This window comes from Equus caballus, chromosome 14, assembly GCF_041296265.1.
Source record: "Equus caballus isolate H_3958 breed thoroughbred chromosome 14, TB-T2T, whole genome shotgun sequence".
Taxonomy (NCBI): domain Eukaryota; kingdom Metazoa; phylum Chordata; class Mammalia; order Perissodactyla; family Equidae; genus Equus; species Equus caballus.
This window is the reverse complement of record NC_091697.1, coordinates 104115675-104134444: the sequence shown is the minus strand read 5'-3', so window position 1 is coordinate 104134444 and position 18770 is coordinate 104115675. Positions and strand designations below refer to the sequence as shown.

The 18770-nt window shown below is 40.9% G+C and overlaps 2 protein-coding genes across 6 annotated transcripts in view; one reads left to right on the top strand and one right to left on the bottom strand.

Moving 5' to 3' along the window:
• The window catches only part of IQGAP2 (IQ motif containing GTPase activating protein 2), a 267737-nt gene that overhangs the window by 166302 nt on the left and 82665 nt on the right, over positions 1-18770 (top strand). For 4 of the 5 annotated variants that reach the window (XM_023618155.2, XM_070234658.1, XM_023618156.2 and 1 more), the window contains 2 exons: positions 195-319; positions 6388-6551. In XM_023618155.2, the coding sequence (XP_023473923.2) occupies positions 195-319; positions 6388-6551 (289 nt within the window). Of the gene's footprint in view, positions 1-194; positions 320-2778; positions 2881-6387; positions 6552-18770 lie in introns of those variants that run through there. The other variant, XM_070234660.1, reaches the window with a different exon arrangement.
• Positions 11102-18445, bottom strand: F2RL2 (coagulation factor II thrombin receptor like 2). The gene is made up of 2 exons (XM_005599607.4): positions 17895-18445; positions 11102-13677 (listed from the first exon to the last, which is right to left on the bottom strand). Exons 1-2 carry the CDS (start codon positions 17956-17958, stop codon positions 12605-12607), a joined length of 1137 nt encoding a protein of 378 aa, XP_005599664.2. The 5' UTR covers positions 17959-18445; the 3' UTR covers positions 11102-12604.

The following is an 18770-nucleotide window of genomic DNA, read 5'->3' as shown; positions in this document are numbered from 1 at the left end:
TTAAGGAAAAAAACACAATCAGTATAAGTGGGTTTGCTGTATGTTGACAAAGCTCCACAAGACAATTTCACTTGCTCTTCTGCTCTCTGACCTCGTAACATCTGTATTTGGCCACGTGTGTCAAGTTTAAGATGCATGACATGAACAAAGAATGACAGTCTCTGACCGGTGCCATGGTCTTTTCTCGTCCACAGTTACGCAAATGCACTACTCTCCCTCAAACTGGAAGTCCTCTCCCAAGGGCAAGATAACCTGAGCTGGAATGAAATTCAGAATTGTATTGATATGGTTAATATTGAAATTCAAGAAGAAAATGACCGTAAGTATGGAATGCTTTCCTTCTCTAGGATCGTGGGAGAATAGGGTGTCTGGACAACTTAGTTCTCTAGATGAGGGCTGCACATTTTTGCCCGTGGAGCCCTACGAGAGCTCACTCCCCTAATATGTATGTAATTGTTGCTTTATGATCACAAATCATGGTGATTTGCTGTGATTCTAGAAATTACGAGCTACCAGCATGAAAGTGGACAATCCCAAAAAGTTCTGCTCTGAAACCTGCTTAGTCAAATGTCAGCTTGCTGCCTTATCATTTGCCTCTTGGTTATAAAATAAGAGTGAAGAATGAGGAGCTGTGTAACTCAGCAATCAGTATATTCATTGCTTTTCTGTACATAAATTACCAAGTTCAAGCTGCCTTTTCCACCATAAAAACAAACAAGCCAATGCCATCTTCTTTGGCTTTCTCCAAGCAATTTGACACTAGGTTAGGATTGCTGATGTCATTGACTTTCCTTCTACACTCAAGCTTTAACTTATTTTTCTAACTCTCTTGCACTAACTTTGCTGATAGGATAGGCAGATACTTCTCTCAGAAGTTTATGATGTTTTGTTCTAGTATGCTTTGGCAAGATCTTAAATTTAGTCTTCTAATGCTATATCTCTCTTTGTGATACTAAAATCACTGTTGAGATAAAACATATGACTTTGTTAGTTAGCAAATTGCATTTGCATAGAAGAAAACTTTCTTCTCTCTCTTCGCTATTTCCTGTGTGCAACATCAAGGCCGGCTTTGGTTTCTTGTTAAGCATCTTCTCACTCTAGGCCCCTAACGGAGTCCAGGTGTGCTGCCTTGACACCGTGGACCATACATGCCACAGTTACTGTGACCCCTAACCACCTTTTCAATTTTGTCCTTTCCAAGTTGTGTACAGATCTAAACTTCTGCTTTCTGTGGCCCCTGCATTTCGTTTCAGTGAGGCCTTTTGGAACCCCTGCCATCAGACAGCTTACACACAGCCCACTCAGCTCTCTTCTGACATGTTGGCTTGGGAGTTCGTGGTTCTTGCCAGATGTTAATTAAGAGGGAAGCACGAATTTGAGCAGATGTTGAACATCATCTGGGGGAGAAAATGCTGGTGTGTGTCTTGTAGCAAAGCTCAGTCCCCCAGGCCTCCACTCTGCTGCCTTCCTCCTTGACCCCCATCTCCACACTCAGTCTCCAACAGCAATGCTTTGGGTGCTTGGCTAATGCCACTCAAGGGTGAGACTCCTCTCTTTGAGTGGGCAAAACAAGGAGTCATGTTCCTTCTGTGTTTTGTAACATTTTCCCAGTCCTTTGGCAGTCCGCACAGTCCAGGTCTGTTTTGGTGATTTCTGTATGTGCCGCTTACACATGTGAAGGTGCGTTAATTCTTGGCGCTGAACAATTGTAGTTTTACTCTCATTCTTGACATTGTTTAAAACTGGTAGGGGAGTGCCATTTTTGCCCCAGGATATCAAATAGAGCCTTTGCTTTGGCCAGGAAAGAAAAACAAGTAACATTTGTATCAATTAAAAAGAAACTGGTCTTTTGTAGGTGGACGTTTTTAAGCAAAAGCCTGGTATGGCATTTATCTAGGTAACTGTGCTGTAAGTTAATTCTGCATGGGATATATCACAAGGCTATTATCACATTTCTTTTAAGCATCCTGTCCTGAAGGGCTTATGCCATAACCAGAACAATTGTTTGAGACTAATATTTCCTTTCTAGAGTTTGGGGAATTTAATACAGAAGATTTAATTCCTCTGTGTCTTGGTTTGTTTTGTTGTTTTGTCAAAATGAGGTATTTTTGTTTAAAGTTCATGAAGCATTGAGTTTGATGTCATATGTTTAGGTAATGGCTTTAAAAGGTCAATTTAAAAAAATACACCATCATGAACAGGCATGAGTTGCACAATATAGTAATCATCTGGAAGAACTGAGAATTTTTCCTGGACATCTTGAAAGCGCATTGCTCTCCCCACCCCACTCCTGCCATGCATTCCAAGGTCTAATCCTATGTCTGTATCGTGATGTGGGTAAGGTATGCAGCTAAGGGGAAATGATAAATGTGGAAGGTGAATTTAATGGAGAAGTTGCTAAACGCGTTTTCTCAGGCTTGGATGCTCTGTTGATTTCTTGCTGGAACGTTCACTTTTCTCAGAGCCATAGAAGAACATTATTTCAAGCATGTGGCTTATACAGGGAAGTTTTCTTCCTTTGAATTATTGCTTTTAAATTTTGTAGGTACTATTCCCTGTAGGTTACCTCATCTGCTGTCTCAAATACACAGCCTCTAAGAGAGTGCTCACTCTCTCATTGAACTAGAATGTTATAGCATCACCCTGTGACTTACAGAAGTGGGCCATGGACTGAGAGTCCGCAGTCTTTGCTCAAATGGGACTTCCCCTTTACTTACAAACAGAGGAAGTGATGCAGATGCACCCAGGGGTCTTCTGGGTAGGTTTGTCAGCTCCTATGAGGTCATTTACTATGACCTCAGCAGCTTGTGTTCTTAGAAACACATCAAAAACTTAAGCAGATGATTTCAGTCGTGTCAGCTGGCATGCACTCAGTCCCAGGTGATTGGCCATTAGGAACACACATTCTCTTTCTCAGACTTAATTCTGTTAAGATCGTTTTTGGATGGGGTGTTTAAAAGTCTGCCCAAGGGAGCGTCCAGAGAATGACATGAAGTATTCCGTGCTCTCCAGTTTATAAATACTACAGGGTAAAATGATGATACCTTTTATGTGGGTGGTACCCAGACTTTCCCGAGTTCTTTCAGTGTTTTTGGAGATGATGTAACTTGCGTGTTAGAGAAGTACTTTTGCTTTTTCTTCAAACATATTTAAGTAGTATAATCTGGAATAATTTCTAAGCATTTTAGGTAAATCTTGTCATTCTTAGCAAGGTGGTATTTATGGGGTGATTTACTCAGGAGATACTTAGTTAAATATTGTACCTTAATTTGAATGTCACGATGAAGATGCTTCTTGAAAATTAGAAGTGCTTATTCTATTTCATAGCATATCCTGTTTGTAAAGTGACTTGTGATTACTTTAATGAAAAATAACTGACAAAATAATGTTTGGCTTTAAGAATGTTTATTTTCTAAACTTGCTGCTTGTTAATGTTTAGCTTCTTTACTGGGTCTTGTCCGTCAGCACTAACCTGGGAAGCAAAAGCCCCCTGTGAGTTAGTATGTATATGTATGTGCATGTATGCGTGTACATATATAAACGTATATTCATGTATATGCGCATATACGTACATACGCTACAGTATTTTATGACTATTTGATAGTTTATTTTTAGTAATAAGATGTTATTGAGAAGTGGGCTCCAAATAGACCTCTTTTGCTTGAGTTTCAAAGACTTTTCCAATTCCGTAGCTTGGCTTCTGTGCTCTTTGTTCCAGGATCTTATCGTCTATGTCCTAAGATCCTGTGGTGTGGTAGAGATGGTAAGAGGTAAAACTGGTGGATATGCTTTTTCATCCTTTGGTACATCCATGAATTAGGGCTCCAGATGTTATTTGACCAGTTGGCATTATAGAAAACAATTTTTGATATTAATTAGCGATACTTGAACATAAAAATATCCCATAACATGCATAACTATGTTAACTTCTATTAACATAGTCCTACCTACACTTCCCAGCCAAATGTGGCTATTTTAACTAATTAAAATTAATTAAAATTTAAAATTAAGCTCTTCAGTCATACTAGCCACATTTTAAATGCTCAATAGTTACGTGTGGCTAATTACTGCCATATTGGACAGACCGGATACAGAACATTTCTATCATCAAACGTTCCACTGGACAGCATCAGATTGCATTGACCTAGAAATTCACTCTGCTAACACTATGGGGAACAGTTTGATTTTAAATTGTTTGATTTTTCTCTTTTGGTGTCCCTTACAAAGTGGCAAAGTAGAATAATCCAGAGAATAGAATGTATATCCAAACCTCTTTGTACTCCAGTTTTCTTTTCTGTACATCTCTGCATTAAATTCTTCCAGCTCTGGCATTCTGTTTCCATCATCCAGTGTCTTGGCATTCTTATCTGAGGCCTACACCAGAAATTAGCATTGCCGCCGCTACCTATACATAAAGTTATCCCCACTTTTTATAACGGCTTCATTGAGATATATAAAGTTGTGCGATCATCACCACTATCGAAATTCACTATCTAAGATTTTCATCACCCCAAAAAGAAACTTCATACCCATTAGTAATCACTGCCTTTTCCCCCTGCTCCTATCCCCTGGCAACCGCTAATCTACTTTGTTTCTATTGATTTTCCTATTCTCAACGTATCATATAAATAGAGTCATGTAATATGTGGCCTTTTGTGTCTGCCTTCTTTCACTTAGTGTAATGTTCTCAAGATTCATCCATGTTGTATCATGCATCAGTATACTTCATATTCCTTTCTAAGTCAAATAATATTCCATTATATGGATATGCATCTTGTTTATCCATTCACCAATTGATGGATACTTGGGTTGTTTCTACTTTTCAGCCATTATAAATATTGCCTCTGTAAACATTCATGTAGAAGTTTTTGTCTGAACATACGGTTTCCATTCTCTTGAGTATATACCTAGGAGTGGAATTGCTGGATCATGTGGTAATTCTATGTTTAATATTTTGAGGAACTGCCTGTTTACCAAGGTGACTGTACCATTTTCCATTCCTGCCGGCAATGTATGAAAGTGCCAATTTCACCACATCCTCATAACACTGGTTGTTGCTTGTCTTTTATATTGCAGCCATCCTAGTGGGTACAAAATGGTATCTCATTGGGATTTGGATTTGTATTTTCCTAGTCGCTAATGATATTGAGCATTTTTTCATGTGCTTATAGGCCATTTGTATGTCTTCTTTAAAGAAATGTCTATTCAAGTCCTTTTCCCATTTTAAATTGGGTTTTCTTTTTTATTGTTGAGTTGTAAAAGTTCCTTATATAAGTGGTATGTCAGATAACAGAATTTTTAAGTATTTTCTCCCAGTCTATAGTTTGTCTTCGCTTTCTTTGATGGTATCCTTTGAAGCACAAAAGATTCAATTTTTACAGCAGCCAATGCATTTTTTTCTTTTGTTGTTTGTGTTTTGGGTGTCATAGCTAAAAAGTATTGCCTAACTGGAAGCCACAAAGATTTACTCCTATTTTCTTCTAAGAGTTTTATAGTTGAAGCTTTTATGTCTAGGTCTGTAATCCATTTTAAGTTATGTTTTTGTGTATGGTATGGTGTAGGGAGTCCAACTTCATTCTTATGGTGGATATCCAGTTGTCCCAGTGCCATTTGTTATTGAAGACTATTATGAAGACCTGTTGAATTATCTTGGCATCCTTGTCAAAAGTCAGTTGACTGTAAATGTAGGAGTTTATTTCTGAACTCTAAATTCTATTCCATTGCTCTACATGTCCGCCCTTATGCCAGTACCATGCAGCATTAACTGTAGCTTTGTAATAAGTTTTGAAGTTTAGAAGAGTCCTCCAATTTTCTTCTTCTTTTTTCAGCATTGTGTTGGTTATTCTTGGTTCTTTGCACTTCCATATAAATTTTAGAATTAGATTGTCAATTTCCATTGAAAAAAGGCAGCTGGGATTTTGATAGGGGTTGCATTGAATCTATAGATCAATTTGTGGAGTATTCTCATCTTAATATTAACTCTTCTGATTCATGAACATGGGATGATTTTTCCGTTTATTTAGGTCATCTTTAATTTTTTTCAATGGTTCATAGTTTTCAATGTATATGTCTTATGCTTCTTTTGTTAAATTTACTCTTGTGTTTATTCTTTTAGTGATTATAATATATTTATAATTGAAGTCTAAGTGGAATTTTTTCCCTTAATTTCGTTTTCAGATTATCCATTGCAAGTGTATAGAGATAAAATGGATTTTTGTACCTTGATCTTATATCCTGCAGCCTTGGCTGTACCTGTTAACTAGCTCTTATAGTTTTGTGTGTGTGCACATTCCCCACCCCTCTTTCCAACTAAATCTTTGCAATAGGTGATTCTGGAGAACTTACAATGTCCTGACTTAACAGGAAAGCTTTTTCTTCATTTTCTAGGACTTGTAGCTGTAGGATACATCAATGAAGCTATAGACGAAGGGAACCCTCTGAAAACTTTAGATAGCCTCCTGTTGCCCACTGCTAAGATTAACTATGTGGACCCAGGCCTTGCCCAGCACTACCAGGATGTTTTGTCCTATGCCAAATCACAGAAATTCATGGTAAGTCTTAGCGGGTTTGTTTCTTTCAAATATGCAGACCTGGGTTGGGAAGAGGGAGGGAGAGGGAATATTTTTTACCCATTTTTCCTAAGGCTCGTGAGCTTCTTGTCCTGTCAATTGCCTGTGAATCAGAATGGAAGTAATGGGACTGTTATTTTCCTGGTGTTACACATGAGGGCGCAGCTACTCCAGAGCTGACTACTGCTTCTGTTCTTTCATTAGAAACTCAGTTGTGGGTGAGTTCTTGTTCAGAGGCCAAGTCACTGGAGATGTACTGAGCACATGCTGTGTTCGTAGCGTGGTAGATAGCATCTGGTAGGGAAAAGGGGCTACAAGCAGCATGTGATACCATTGGAAGGTTCTCTGACCTTATCCTCAAAATGCTTAGAAACTTACTGAGGCATATAGAATAAATAACAGTAGAGATAAGTATGTGGCAAAGTGTCAAAACAAGGAGTGCACAGGGTGACTCCTAGATGGTTGGTGGTGGTGTGGACTGGAATCCTAAGAGAAGTTGGTGTGGAGCTAGAACAGGAGCTGCACCTGAGAGGTAAGGAAGAGTTGCTTAGGTGCGGGGGAAGCAGGCAGGTAATGCAGTGCTAGGTGGGTGCCAGCAAGGTTTGTTCTAGGCCTGGGAGGACACTGACCTGGGCAGGGTCCCATTGAAGGGCAGAGGGTTTTGTCTGACTGCAGAGCTTGTACTGATGTTATGAGGAGTCCCACAGGTGCTGGCCACTGTTGGAAGAGTACTGTGCTGGGTGGCGAGGCTTGATGACCGTCACCTGAGCGTGGGAGTGACGCTACCTGGGACCTCACCACTTGTAGCTGCCATGCCCCCTGGTGCAAGCCTAATTGAAAGGGGTGGGCATCTCCTTTGTATAGGTCTTAGAACCTGGGAACAGCCTTACCTGGAACAGGAAAAACATCATTGGTTAGAGCAAAGATTTATTGAGTATCTGCTGTTTGCCAGGCATGATATTAGGTGCTTTATGTATATTATCTCATGTAGTCCTCATAACAGTTCATAAGAGCCTGTGAATTAAATATCGCTATCATCACCTACAGATAATGCAACAAAGACTAAGTAAGGTTTCCAAAGCTTCCCAAAAAGTAATCAGTTCTGGGACCATGACCTGGTCTGTCTGATTCAGAAACATATGTTATTGTGCATTAAGGCAGATGGAAAAGGATGTTTATTGCAGCATTGTTTGTAATAGCAAAAGACGAAAAACAACCTAAACGTCCATCAAGATGGGGCTGGTTAAATAAATTGCAGTATATCCATGCAGTGAAATACTATATGGCCATCAAAAAGAATGAGCAAATCTATATTGGACAATCTTTAATATGGATATTGTTAAATGAGAAAAGCAGGCTTCTACATGCATAAACATGGGATGCATGCCCATGGATATGTGTGCTTGGATGTGCATAAAATGTTTCTGGAAGGAGATACCTTCTGGAAGGTGAACTGGGAGGCTGGTATGGACGGGACTTCTTTTTCCCTCTGTTCTTGTACTGTTGGGATTTTTAAATTTTTTACAGAGAGCGTGTATTACATACTTAGTGTTTCTAAACTTTCAAGAAACAGTGTAAACTCATGAAGGCCAAATCCCCCAGTAACTTTTCTAGTTTCTGGAACAGGACCTACTGCCCCGATCCAGGTGTTCCTTCAAAGCCGCTAACTTTTACTCAAGTGCTTAGAAACATTTTGACGTAACCTGGTCTCCAGCAGCAAACAGAAGTGGTTGCCTTTGGGGAAGGGAATTGAGTGGCTAGGGATGAAGACGATGTATTTTTGAATCTTTTCAATTTTCTACCATGTAGTACTTGGCAAAAAAAAAATTTAATAAATAAAAATTCAATAAAAGTAAAAGAACAAAACAGTATAAATCCTATTCGCTCCACACCACTAAACGGCCTCATTTGAGGTGAAGAAAAATATCCCCTAAGGAGGGGCCTTCTGCGCTCTTAGCCTTCTGGTGGGACGGCAGCAGCCTTACCCTCTGCTTTCCCAATCCCCTCACTTAAATCATGCTCATCTGAGCCTTGCAGCAGCTATGGGGTGGGCGCCCTCTCAGCTGATGTGAGTGAACCTGAGGCTCAGGTTGAATGCCGGGCCAGTGAGCGGGAGAGCAAGACTCAAACCCAAGCCTTGTGGCCCCACATCCCAGGGGGAGGAGAGAGGACCCTGTCAACAAGGAGGAGTGGGCTGCCTCCCGCTGTCCCACTGATGGAGCCGTGGCCGGAGCACATGGCACAGCATTGGAAGATAAAGTCCTTTGCTTTGGAGACAGACAGGCACTATTCACATCTTGGCTTTGCCACAAATTAGCTAGGGATTTTAGTCAATTCACCAAAATTGTCTATGCTTCAGTTTTCACATGTGTGAAATGAGAATAATAGTGCCTGCCTTACAGGATTATGGTGAGGATTAAATGATGATATATATATAATATTAATATATTAAATGAATAATATATATTTGCATATTTATATTTTATATAATATGTTAACATATAATTCTGATAATTGTGAATATATGTGTGAGTGTATAGCATTTAGCATGGAGCCTAACACCCAAAAAAAGTGCTTCAATCATGTAGCCATATTATCGTGGGTGCCTCCGGCTGCCACGCAGGTGAGTGATGTCTGCATCACAAGGTCCTTACCAGACACAAGGTCTGCTTTGTCCACAAACCAGAGTTGGGATCCTCTGGGTACAGGATAGAGATAGACCTGGGTTCCTCTCTGCCCACAGCCACCTGGGGGTTTGTCCTTGAGGTGAGACTGACTCCCCAAAACTTTCAGGAGCAGGCAGTGGAGGGCCCCTCAAGAGCATTCCAATCTAAGGGCTCTAGATGGAGATGGAACCCCACAGGCCCTCTGGAGGGCTCTCAGAAGCCTCCCTGAGTCCGTGCTCTGCCGGCCGGCCGTTAGGCATCCTTTCTAAGTGTGGAAGCTGTAGCTTTAATAGTGTAATCAGAGAATTAAATAGGAGCCTAGGGATCTGCGTTCTAGATCAGGTATTAAACCACTTTTGGTCTATAAAATTAGGCTTTGGGGCTGGCCCCACGTCCAAGTGGTTAAGTTTGCATGCTCTGCTTCAGCGGCCCAGGGTTTCACCAGTTTGGATCCTGGGAGCGACCTAGCAACGCTCATCAAGCCATGCTGAGATAGTGTCCTACGTAGCACAACCAGAAGGACCTACAACTGGAATATACAACTATGTACTAGGGGGCTTTGGGGAGAAGAACAAGGGAAAAAAAAAAAAGGATTGGCAACAGATGTTAGCTGAGGGCCAATCTTTAAAAGAAAAAAAGAAAATTAGGGCTTGAACTATATTGGCAATAGCTAACAGATTTCAAACACTACAACTCCAAGCAACGAATCTGATTTGATTAAACTGCTATTTTTAAACACAGTTTTCTTTCTCTGTCCATTAATTTTAAAACATTCCTTTCTCAGCCCGTTCTGTTTCCCTGGGGAAAAAAAAAATCTGATTCTCTTGTTTATTTGGTGGGATCTCTGTGTTTGTTTGTTGTGTTTTTGTTTTTGAGGAAGATTGGCCCTGAGCTAACATCTGTGCCCATCTTCCTCTATTTTATATGAGGGACACCTGCCACAGCATGGCTTGATAAGCGGTGTTACATCTGCACCCGGGATCCAAACCAGCGAACATGGGGCCACCAAGCAGAGCATGCGAACTCAATGCTATGCCACCAGGCCGACCCCTTCTGTGTTTGTTTTCTAACCTCTGCTGTTGTGATACCTGAAAATTTCCAGTTTGTTTTTTAACCTCCGCTGTTTCGATGCCTGAAAATTTCTGTGCCTTGTTTTTCCATAGTCTGGCCTTGGAAAATAATGGAAGACAATTACACTACTGGTATTGACAATTTAAAGTAAAGATTGCACCCAAGTATACAGCCATTAAAAGTCACAATGGGTTGCATCTTAATAGGATGGACACTCAGTTTTGTCTGAGATTGAGGACAGTGATGTAAGTTGGTGAGGATTCTTGGTCTTTGTTAATAGTGTTTCCAGTATAACCTCATATAGGCACCAAATTCCTCTTGTCTTTTGGGGAAGGGCTGAGTAATGAGTATGTTGGCATTTACTTAGCAGAGAAGACTCTTTCTGTGTGTATTCACTGGAGGCAGTGAATTGTGAGCTATTTTAAAATTAAAAGCTTTGCATGAGAACATATGAATTATGCCCCTAAAAAAGTTCTGTTTTGCGACATATGTATTTACTGCATAATAATTAAAGTGTGCTTTTGACAAGTGAACGTTGCTGCATTTTTTCCTTAGGTAAAATTGTTTTACAGTCGATGACTTATTTGCAGAAACCAATTCCTTCCATTGAAGTTTTTGTCATCTTGAAACTTATTTTAGATTTGTTTTTCTTGATTGCTTTGGTGTTTATCTGATTCTTATTCTTCGCATAACCACACACAGACCGTAAAGGGTCTTCATGTACACGTTGTTTTCTTTCTTTTTTTTTTGTTACCTAAGTCCAATGAAATAGAACACTCTGCACATTCAAAAATATGCTTTTAAAATGTTTTTTTTATTGTTTTCTTGGTTATTACAAAGTATGTGGTCAATGCATGTTCCTACAGACTAGAAAATTCATCTCAGCAATCCTTCATGCCCTTAGCCACTAATCCCCACCTCTTATCTAATCCATATACTAAAGGAAATGGAGTCATTTACCTACAGGAATATACTGGGTGTTTATAACAAAATATTGTTTCCCTATTAAAAATTGGGCATAAAGAAGACAAATAATAGAGGTGATATTTTAAACTTCTAAGTGACCTCATGAGTATATTCTTAGCTTCCTTTTTTGTTTTTTTTTAACATGGCCAACCAAAAATGATGTTGTCCCATGCCATACAGAATACCTTGCCTTCTCGGTGTGAATTTGATGGGCTTTCATGCTGTTTAGATGCTTTGGGATTTTACTCTTTCATTCATTCCACCACATGATGTACAACGCGTGGAGCTGGGCCCCACAGACCCTGGGAAAACGTGGGCCTAAGGTTGCTACAAGAAGCTCTAAGAAGGAAGAGGACAAGTCCTTTCTCTATCATACGTGGTACTTAATAAGTGTTTATGGAATTAATATTTGTATATAAATGAACTGCATATAAGTGCCATGATAAAAAAACAAGAAAGTGCTTTGAAAGTTCAGATGAGATAAATGAATTTCTAGCTTGAGAATCAGGGAAGAATGGTCCTTTGAGGACTTCAAGAGATGGAAAGAGTTAAGGCAAACATGTTAGAAATAGGTTTCCAGTTATAGGCAGGGGCAAAGAGAGGAGAAATTGAGATCAGGGCAAAGCAAGAAGCTTCGCTAGCGCCTGTATCACAGGCAAGATTTATTGGGAAGTAAAGTTAAAAAGTCAACTCTGAATGCCAAGCTAAAGATTTATAATTTATTCCAAAGCAGTGGAGAGTTGATGGAGGTTTTTGAACTGGGAGTTTTGAATGGTGTATCCAAAGTGATACTTGAGGAAGATTAATCTGACAGTGGCTGGTGAAATGGACGACAGGCTGGCAGTGAACAGAATGGTTAGAAGGCAAAGCTGGGGTTAGGATAACGACCCTAGTGAGAGACTGAGAGAGGTAGCATCAGCTGATGAGGCAGCCACCAGCATGAGAGCTGAAGGAAGCAGAAGAATCAAAAATGATGCCAGATACTAAGAACTGAGATCTTAGCTTCTCCCTAGGCTGTGCCTTTGTCCCTTGACCCACCCTCCTCCTCTAAATCATCAAGAGTATAAGCCTCAGAGAAGGAGAGGAGCTTGAAGTACCAGTCTGGCAAATGTGTCAGTTGCCATAAAGAAAGTGGTGATATCTTTCATCTGCATTGACGTTCTTAAAATACTGATAAAGTGTGTAAAAAAAAAAACTAGTGCTTTCGTAATGGTTTATTTTGAACCACTGTTTCTTAGGTGCTCACAGATGGAGCTAGAAAATAGAGCTCCTTGCACTTATGCACATGTTATCCCAAGAATGTATGTTTTTGCAGATAGCTTTCCTTGTTCTCTAAGATGATTTCACCATTGTAAGGTAAACAGTGGAGTGATCTGTGATTTTTGACATGAGAAAATAAAGGAATGGATCTAGGCAACTGTTCAAGCTACCGAGGCACAAGGCTATGAGATAGATAAAGTATAAGCCATCGATGTTGTTGTAGTAGTAGTTAGTGTGGTGAATAATAAGGATAATATTGCTTGGAGCAAAGCAAATGGTAAAAATCATAAGAATGAGGAGACTCGTCTTAACATACCACAGCCATCTATGATCGTACGCATTAAGCGTCCGAATGATGGCTGTGTAGCAATAGATAATGACCACAAATGGAATTAAGAATCCAAAGAATGCCAAGGAGATGAAGTAATAGAGTTGGAAGGGAGCTGAGGATTTGCATGTGTTATGGACATCATGGCAGGTGGTGATACCTGGGTGGACAAGATAGTACTCCTGCTTTAGGATGAGAAATGGCAGCATGTATAAGAAAACTATTGCCCACACCAGTGCACACATTAACAAGGCATAGGTGCGCCTGGGCAGTCCCCGGTAAGTGAAAGGATGGACAATGGCTAGGTAGCGGCTGATGCTGATGCAGGCAAGGAGCAGAATGGAGCAATACATGTTGCCGTAGAAGATGACTGTGGTGGCCCGGCACATGACCTCTCCAAATACCCAGTTGTTTCCATTGAGGTGGTAGGCTATCTTAAAGGGCAGCGTGACACAAAAAAGAAAATCTGCAATGGCCAGGTTGGTGTAGAAGATGGTCATAGAGATGGACCTGGTCCTGAAGAAGAGCATCCACAGGGTCACCGCATTGGCTGGCGCACCTACTACAAACACCAGGATGTAGATGGCAGGTATCAGTTTGGTACTTAAGGAGCTGCTCAGGTACCCCATGGTAGCATTATTCACGTGGAGCTTTGAAACACTTTCTTCAGGGCACTTAATTTTAATAGTTGGGGTGGTTCCTGTCCAGCCTTCTATAGCAGAAAGGGGAAACTCTTCAAAAGAATTTGAGGGAGCTCCATGGTAGGTTTTAATAGGTAAGGTTGGCACTGCCAAGTTGTCTGCATCATTTTCCATGCCTGTAATTGAAAAGAAGTATTAACATATTATCTGTTGCTGAGCCATATCTATGGTTCAGGAGATAATAAAACTAAGTATCTTATGCTACAGAATCTCTGTACTTGTAGAATTTAAAGTTATTTTTATTTTGAAAAATTGTTATAGATCAAGTAATCAACAGGAATGCATTTAGTATGTCCCAGCACCATGCTAGCCCATGCAGGAGCGAAAACTAGGTGACAACTCGTTGCATGTAAGGAGTTTATAATACTGTTGGGGGAAAGAAAAATAGCACGTAAGACCATTATAGGCTAATGTCATATTGATTAAAAGGTCTAGGGGCCGGCCCTGTGGCCGAGTGGTTAAGTTCGCGCGCTCTGCTTCAGCGGCCCAGGATTTCACCGGTTCAAATCCTGGGCATGGACATGGCACCGCTTGTCAAGCCATGCTGAGGTGGCATCCCACATGCCACAACTAGAAGGACTCATGACTGAAAATACACAACTATGTACTGGGGGGCTTTGGGAGAAAAAGGAAAAATCTTTAAAAAAAACAAAAACAAAAGGTCTATAGGCATTCAGATGATAGATTTAGATGTTTGAGCAAAATGTCAAGGAGAAGATGAATAAGAGCAAAGATGAGCAATTTCATCAAGAGATGGAATTTAATAGACGAATACAATTCTGGTAGGTAATATATGAACAAAGGCATAGTGTGGGCGGCATGAAATCTGGGAACATCAGATAAGTTAATTCAACAAGTGTTTGTTGCATATGTATATGCCAGTGATATACAGTTTTAAATAAACTCCATCCCTGTCTTCAACTCTCAGACTAGTGAAGAAGATGCACAAAAACACATTGTCTTATGCTAATAAGGTGCATCTGAGAGATGAATTTGAATGAGTAGATTACAACCAAATCTCTGAAGGGCCTCTAAACTGTACTAAGAAATCATGTGCCCGTTCATGGATACTGGGGTTGTCCACATGCAAAATTGTGAACAGAGGGATGACCGTTGTGGTAGACAGAATGATGGGCCCCCAGAGATTCCATCTGATAATGCCTGGAACCTGTGACTTTGTTACTTTGTATGGCAAAAGGGACTTTGTAGATGTGATTAAGTATCTTGAGATGGGATGAGCATACTGGATTGGCGGCGTGGGCCAAATGTAATCACGAGACTCCTTATAAGAGTCAAAGATGCTTGAAGATGCTATACTGCTGGCTTCTAAGATGGAAGAAGGAGCCATGAACCAAGGAATGTAGGCAGCTTCCAGAAGCTGAAAAAAGCAAGGAAACAGATTCCCCCCTGGAGCCTCCAGAATGAACACAGCCCTGCCGACACCTTGACTTTAGGACTTGAACCTCCAGAGCTGTAACATAATAAATCTGTGTTGTTTTAAGCCACTAAGTTTGTGGTAATTTGTTACAGCAGCAACAGGAAAGTAGTATAACTGTGGCTTGACTTGTGTTTAAGATGACTTTGGGGAGAGTGCAGAGAATAGACTGAAAAGGTAAGAAAGGAGAGGCAAGGGCGCCTGATTTGGAGGCTGCTCAAGATGGTGAGTTACAGAAGTAGAGTGATGGCAGTGGAAAGGTGACAATGAACACGTCAGACTCTGTGATGGAGGCTCGAAGGGACCGGCATCTGTTTGGCGATGGAGGCGGAGAGGGAGAGGCAGGAGGCAGAAGTGAGTTGGAGGTTTCTGCTCTAAATGACATGGAGGAGCGTGGGACAAGGGGCAGCACAGGGAGAAGCTAAGACCTCAGTTGTTAGTGTTAACTAAATTTGGGTTGCTGGTGGGATATCTGTGTGTTAAATGTCCCATGACAGGTTAGAAGACTTAGGTGTTGAGTCCACAACTCCAGGAGCCCGAATAAGAGGTATGACTTTTCAGTCTGCGTAGAGGCTGTAGTTTAATTTAGTGGGAGTGGATAGGACGGCCTAGGGAGAGAGGAGAAGAAAGAATCCAAAGGGAGGCTTTAGGAGAAATGCCAGATTTGAAGGGGAGAGGAGACAAAGGAAGAAAAATGAGAAGATGAAATCAATATGATGATTTTTAAGAAGTTGGAAATGAAAAAAAAAGAAACAACAACTACATACTAAACATATTGGGTATTACTTGGCATGTTGATATTAACAATCCTAATTTTTGAAAGAGCAACTTCAAAAACAAAATAAACCTTAGTACTCAAATCTGTTTCTCGTTATATAATTTTTCCATAAATTAATCTTTGACATGTATAGAAAGTAGATTCTATCAAGTTTCTAATGTTACCTTAAGATGGACTTTTAGGTTGAATATACACCTCGTACTTACCAATTTAAAATGCCATTGCTCTGCCACTCATGTCTTCCTCACTCTACCTTGGAATTCCTACATGTTGAAAACTTGAGGTTAAAGTACTAATAATTTACTAATCTGGTTCTCACTCAAAGCCAGTTCCTCTTCCTGCTTTCTTCTCTAGCAGCTGGCCTCCGGGTGGAATTGAAGCCGCCTCATAACCCTGAGATTGTGCAAACTCAGTGTGTGAAACAGAGGGAGGGTGTTGCCTGAACAGGCCAGGACAGCGAGGTGCTCAGGTGTCATTTAAGAGAAGACAGATTAGAGAGAAGGAAAGTAAAATCTGGGAAGTGGCGTTTGTCTGTGCCTGTGTTTTGGTGTGAACTGTGAAGGCGTGTGTGTGACGCTTGAGTCCAGCCACACAGATCCTTCTGCTCACTTTTGCATTTTGGAAAATTCTTGCGTCTGACCACACCCAAAGAAAAGTGCCTTTACAGATAGGTAGAAGCTGGAGAGGGGTGGCTGGAGAACGTGCTGTCCCAGTTATTTCCCTTCCAGATCTGATAAGGGAGCTGTTGAAACCCAGTGTTTGTCAGTTTTCAGAAAATTCCTCTGATTGAGCAAGACATCGTGCCTAAAAGCATGCCAAACAGTGACTGTTCATGAAAAAGTCTTGATTCCATTTCCCATGAGAATTCCGGATCTGGTTCAGCTTCAATAAGTCTTTTATCCCTTAATGCCTGGTTTTCCTTAAGAATAGTACTCATTGTTAAATTTTATGTATTTTTTAATTTTATTTGAATTCTTTGTACAGCCTTCTGTTTGGCATCATGCTTCTGAAACGTTTAACGGCCTGGGACACAGACTGATCCAAAGGGAATGGATTTGAGCCTCTTGATAATGAGTTCTTCCCTCGTGTTTCTCCCCTACCCCATCCAAGAAAGCAACCTCACTGCCTTTCACTTTGTCACCTTTAAATTCCACTCTTTTCACTTCCACCAAACCCCACCAGCATCTTGAAGGAACCACCTGCACAAACCTCTTTTCTTTGGTTATCCTTTCATTATTCTGCATTTCGATTCATCCACTCTCAGAAAACACTCGCTCACTCGATTCACAGCCGTGTGTGCTCTCCTACCACCCGCCTCGGCCATTCCGACTGTCAGTGTAAGCAGCGTTCCTTTACAGAGGTTTGTTATTTCTTTAATTTTGTTATTTCCTGCTGGTGGTTGCCCCTCACCCCAGCTCTCCTGCTCCTAACAGTGTTGCCTGGACTGTACCTAACAGTAAAAGAGTGGTGGGTACAGATCTATCCCAAGTGGGTTAATTTGAGAGCAAGCAGGAGGTTACAGGCTAACATCGTGTTGAGTGAAAGAGGAAGCGTGTCAACAGTTGAATAATAGTATTCAGGAGATTTCACTTATAAAATTATAAAATCATATATGAGGGTGGGGAGAACTCCCAGGTGCCACTGAAAGTCAGAAAAGGTATTTCGTTTAGAAACACTAATTCATTAGCATCGCTGACTCCTGAGGGCAGACCGTTCCATCTTTCTGGGAGTTATTCTGGTTTCCCCTATTTGTGCCTCACCAGAACGTATAAACAAGATTTTTTAAATCTCTTGCAAAAGTGCCATCTTTGCTGAATCAGAGGAAATACTTAGAAAATCAAAAACTCCTCACAAAGAAAATTGATTCTTAATTGTAGTGATCTAAAATCTTAGCTATGCCACGAGTTTTTAAATATAAGCAGAGGACGCTTATTGTTTGACAAGGTTTGAACAGAGTGAACAAACTCGAGCTGTTCGCTTCTGTGATGCCGCCGTTTAATAACTAAGATCAGACGCTGCCTCCAGGTTGCCATTTGTGTGAAATGCAAAGAAAATTAGACTCAGGTGACTCTTGTCACCAAACCAGCACCCGCACTGTACCCCGTACGAAAAGAGCTTACCACTTTGACAAAGAGTGGGTGACAGAAGCATCAGTCCAGCAGCTGCCAGGATGACAGCCTTCATCTTGATGTCCTCAGTCCCGTTTCCCAGACGTCATCAAATGTGTATGATCGGGGAACACGTTTCACCTCAGTTCCATGTGTTAACAGCAAATGGAAGCCTTGTTCTCTCTGTAGACGCGTGCTCTCCTGTGCTCTGCAGGCAGGAAGCGTGCCCCCTCCTCTGCAGAGAAAGGGTGTGACAGCACTCAAGTTTCAGTGTGCATGACTCAGGCCAAGCCTCTGAGCATGGTACATAATCCCGGAGAATGTTGTTTAACCCTTGCCCGCCCTAATGGTCCATTCTGAACAGATGCTGGCCTTCCCACCAGGATACAGCTGTGCGGTAAGAGAGTGCAGATGGTGTACTGTCCTTTACAGAAGGGAGCGGGAACTAGATGCTGCCCAGCAGTTTTAGCTCTGTCTCATCTCATTTTTACCCATTTTAAAAATGCACTTCCAGAGTGTAATTTCTGCTTAATATTAAGCTGTCAGAAATTATCCTTTCCTTTATCCTCCCAGCTATTTCAAATCTTAATTCTTAAACTAATTACATAATTATAAATTAAATGCATCATGGGAAGCAAACATTTTTTAAGTTAAAATTAAGTGCTTGATTACTTTGAAAATTCTTGCGCACTGTCACATTGGTCTGAATTTGTCAACGGTCCCTGGCCAGAACTTGGTTTTACAGTGTTATGTTTTGTTTTGCCACAGTTCAATCTCTTACGAGCTATTCAGTAAGTCTACAGGGGCAGATAACTGGGCCGGGGGCAACCAACATTATGATTAAAGTAAAATCATAATACAACACTGACATGCCAAGGACTGCCTTGA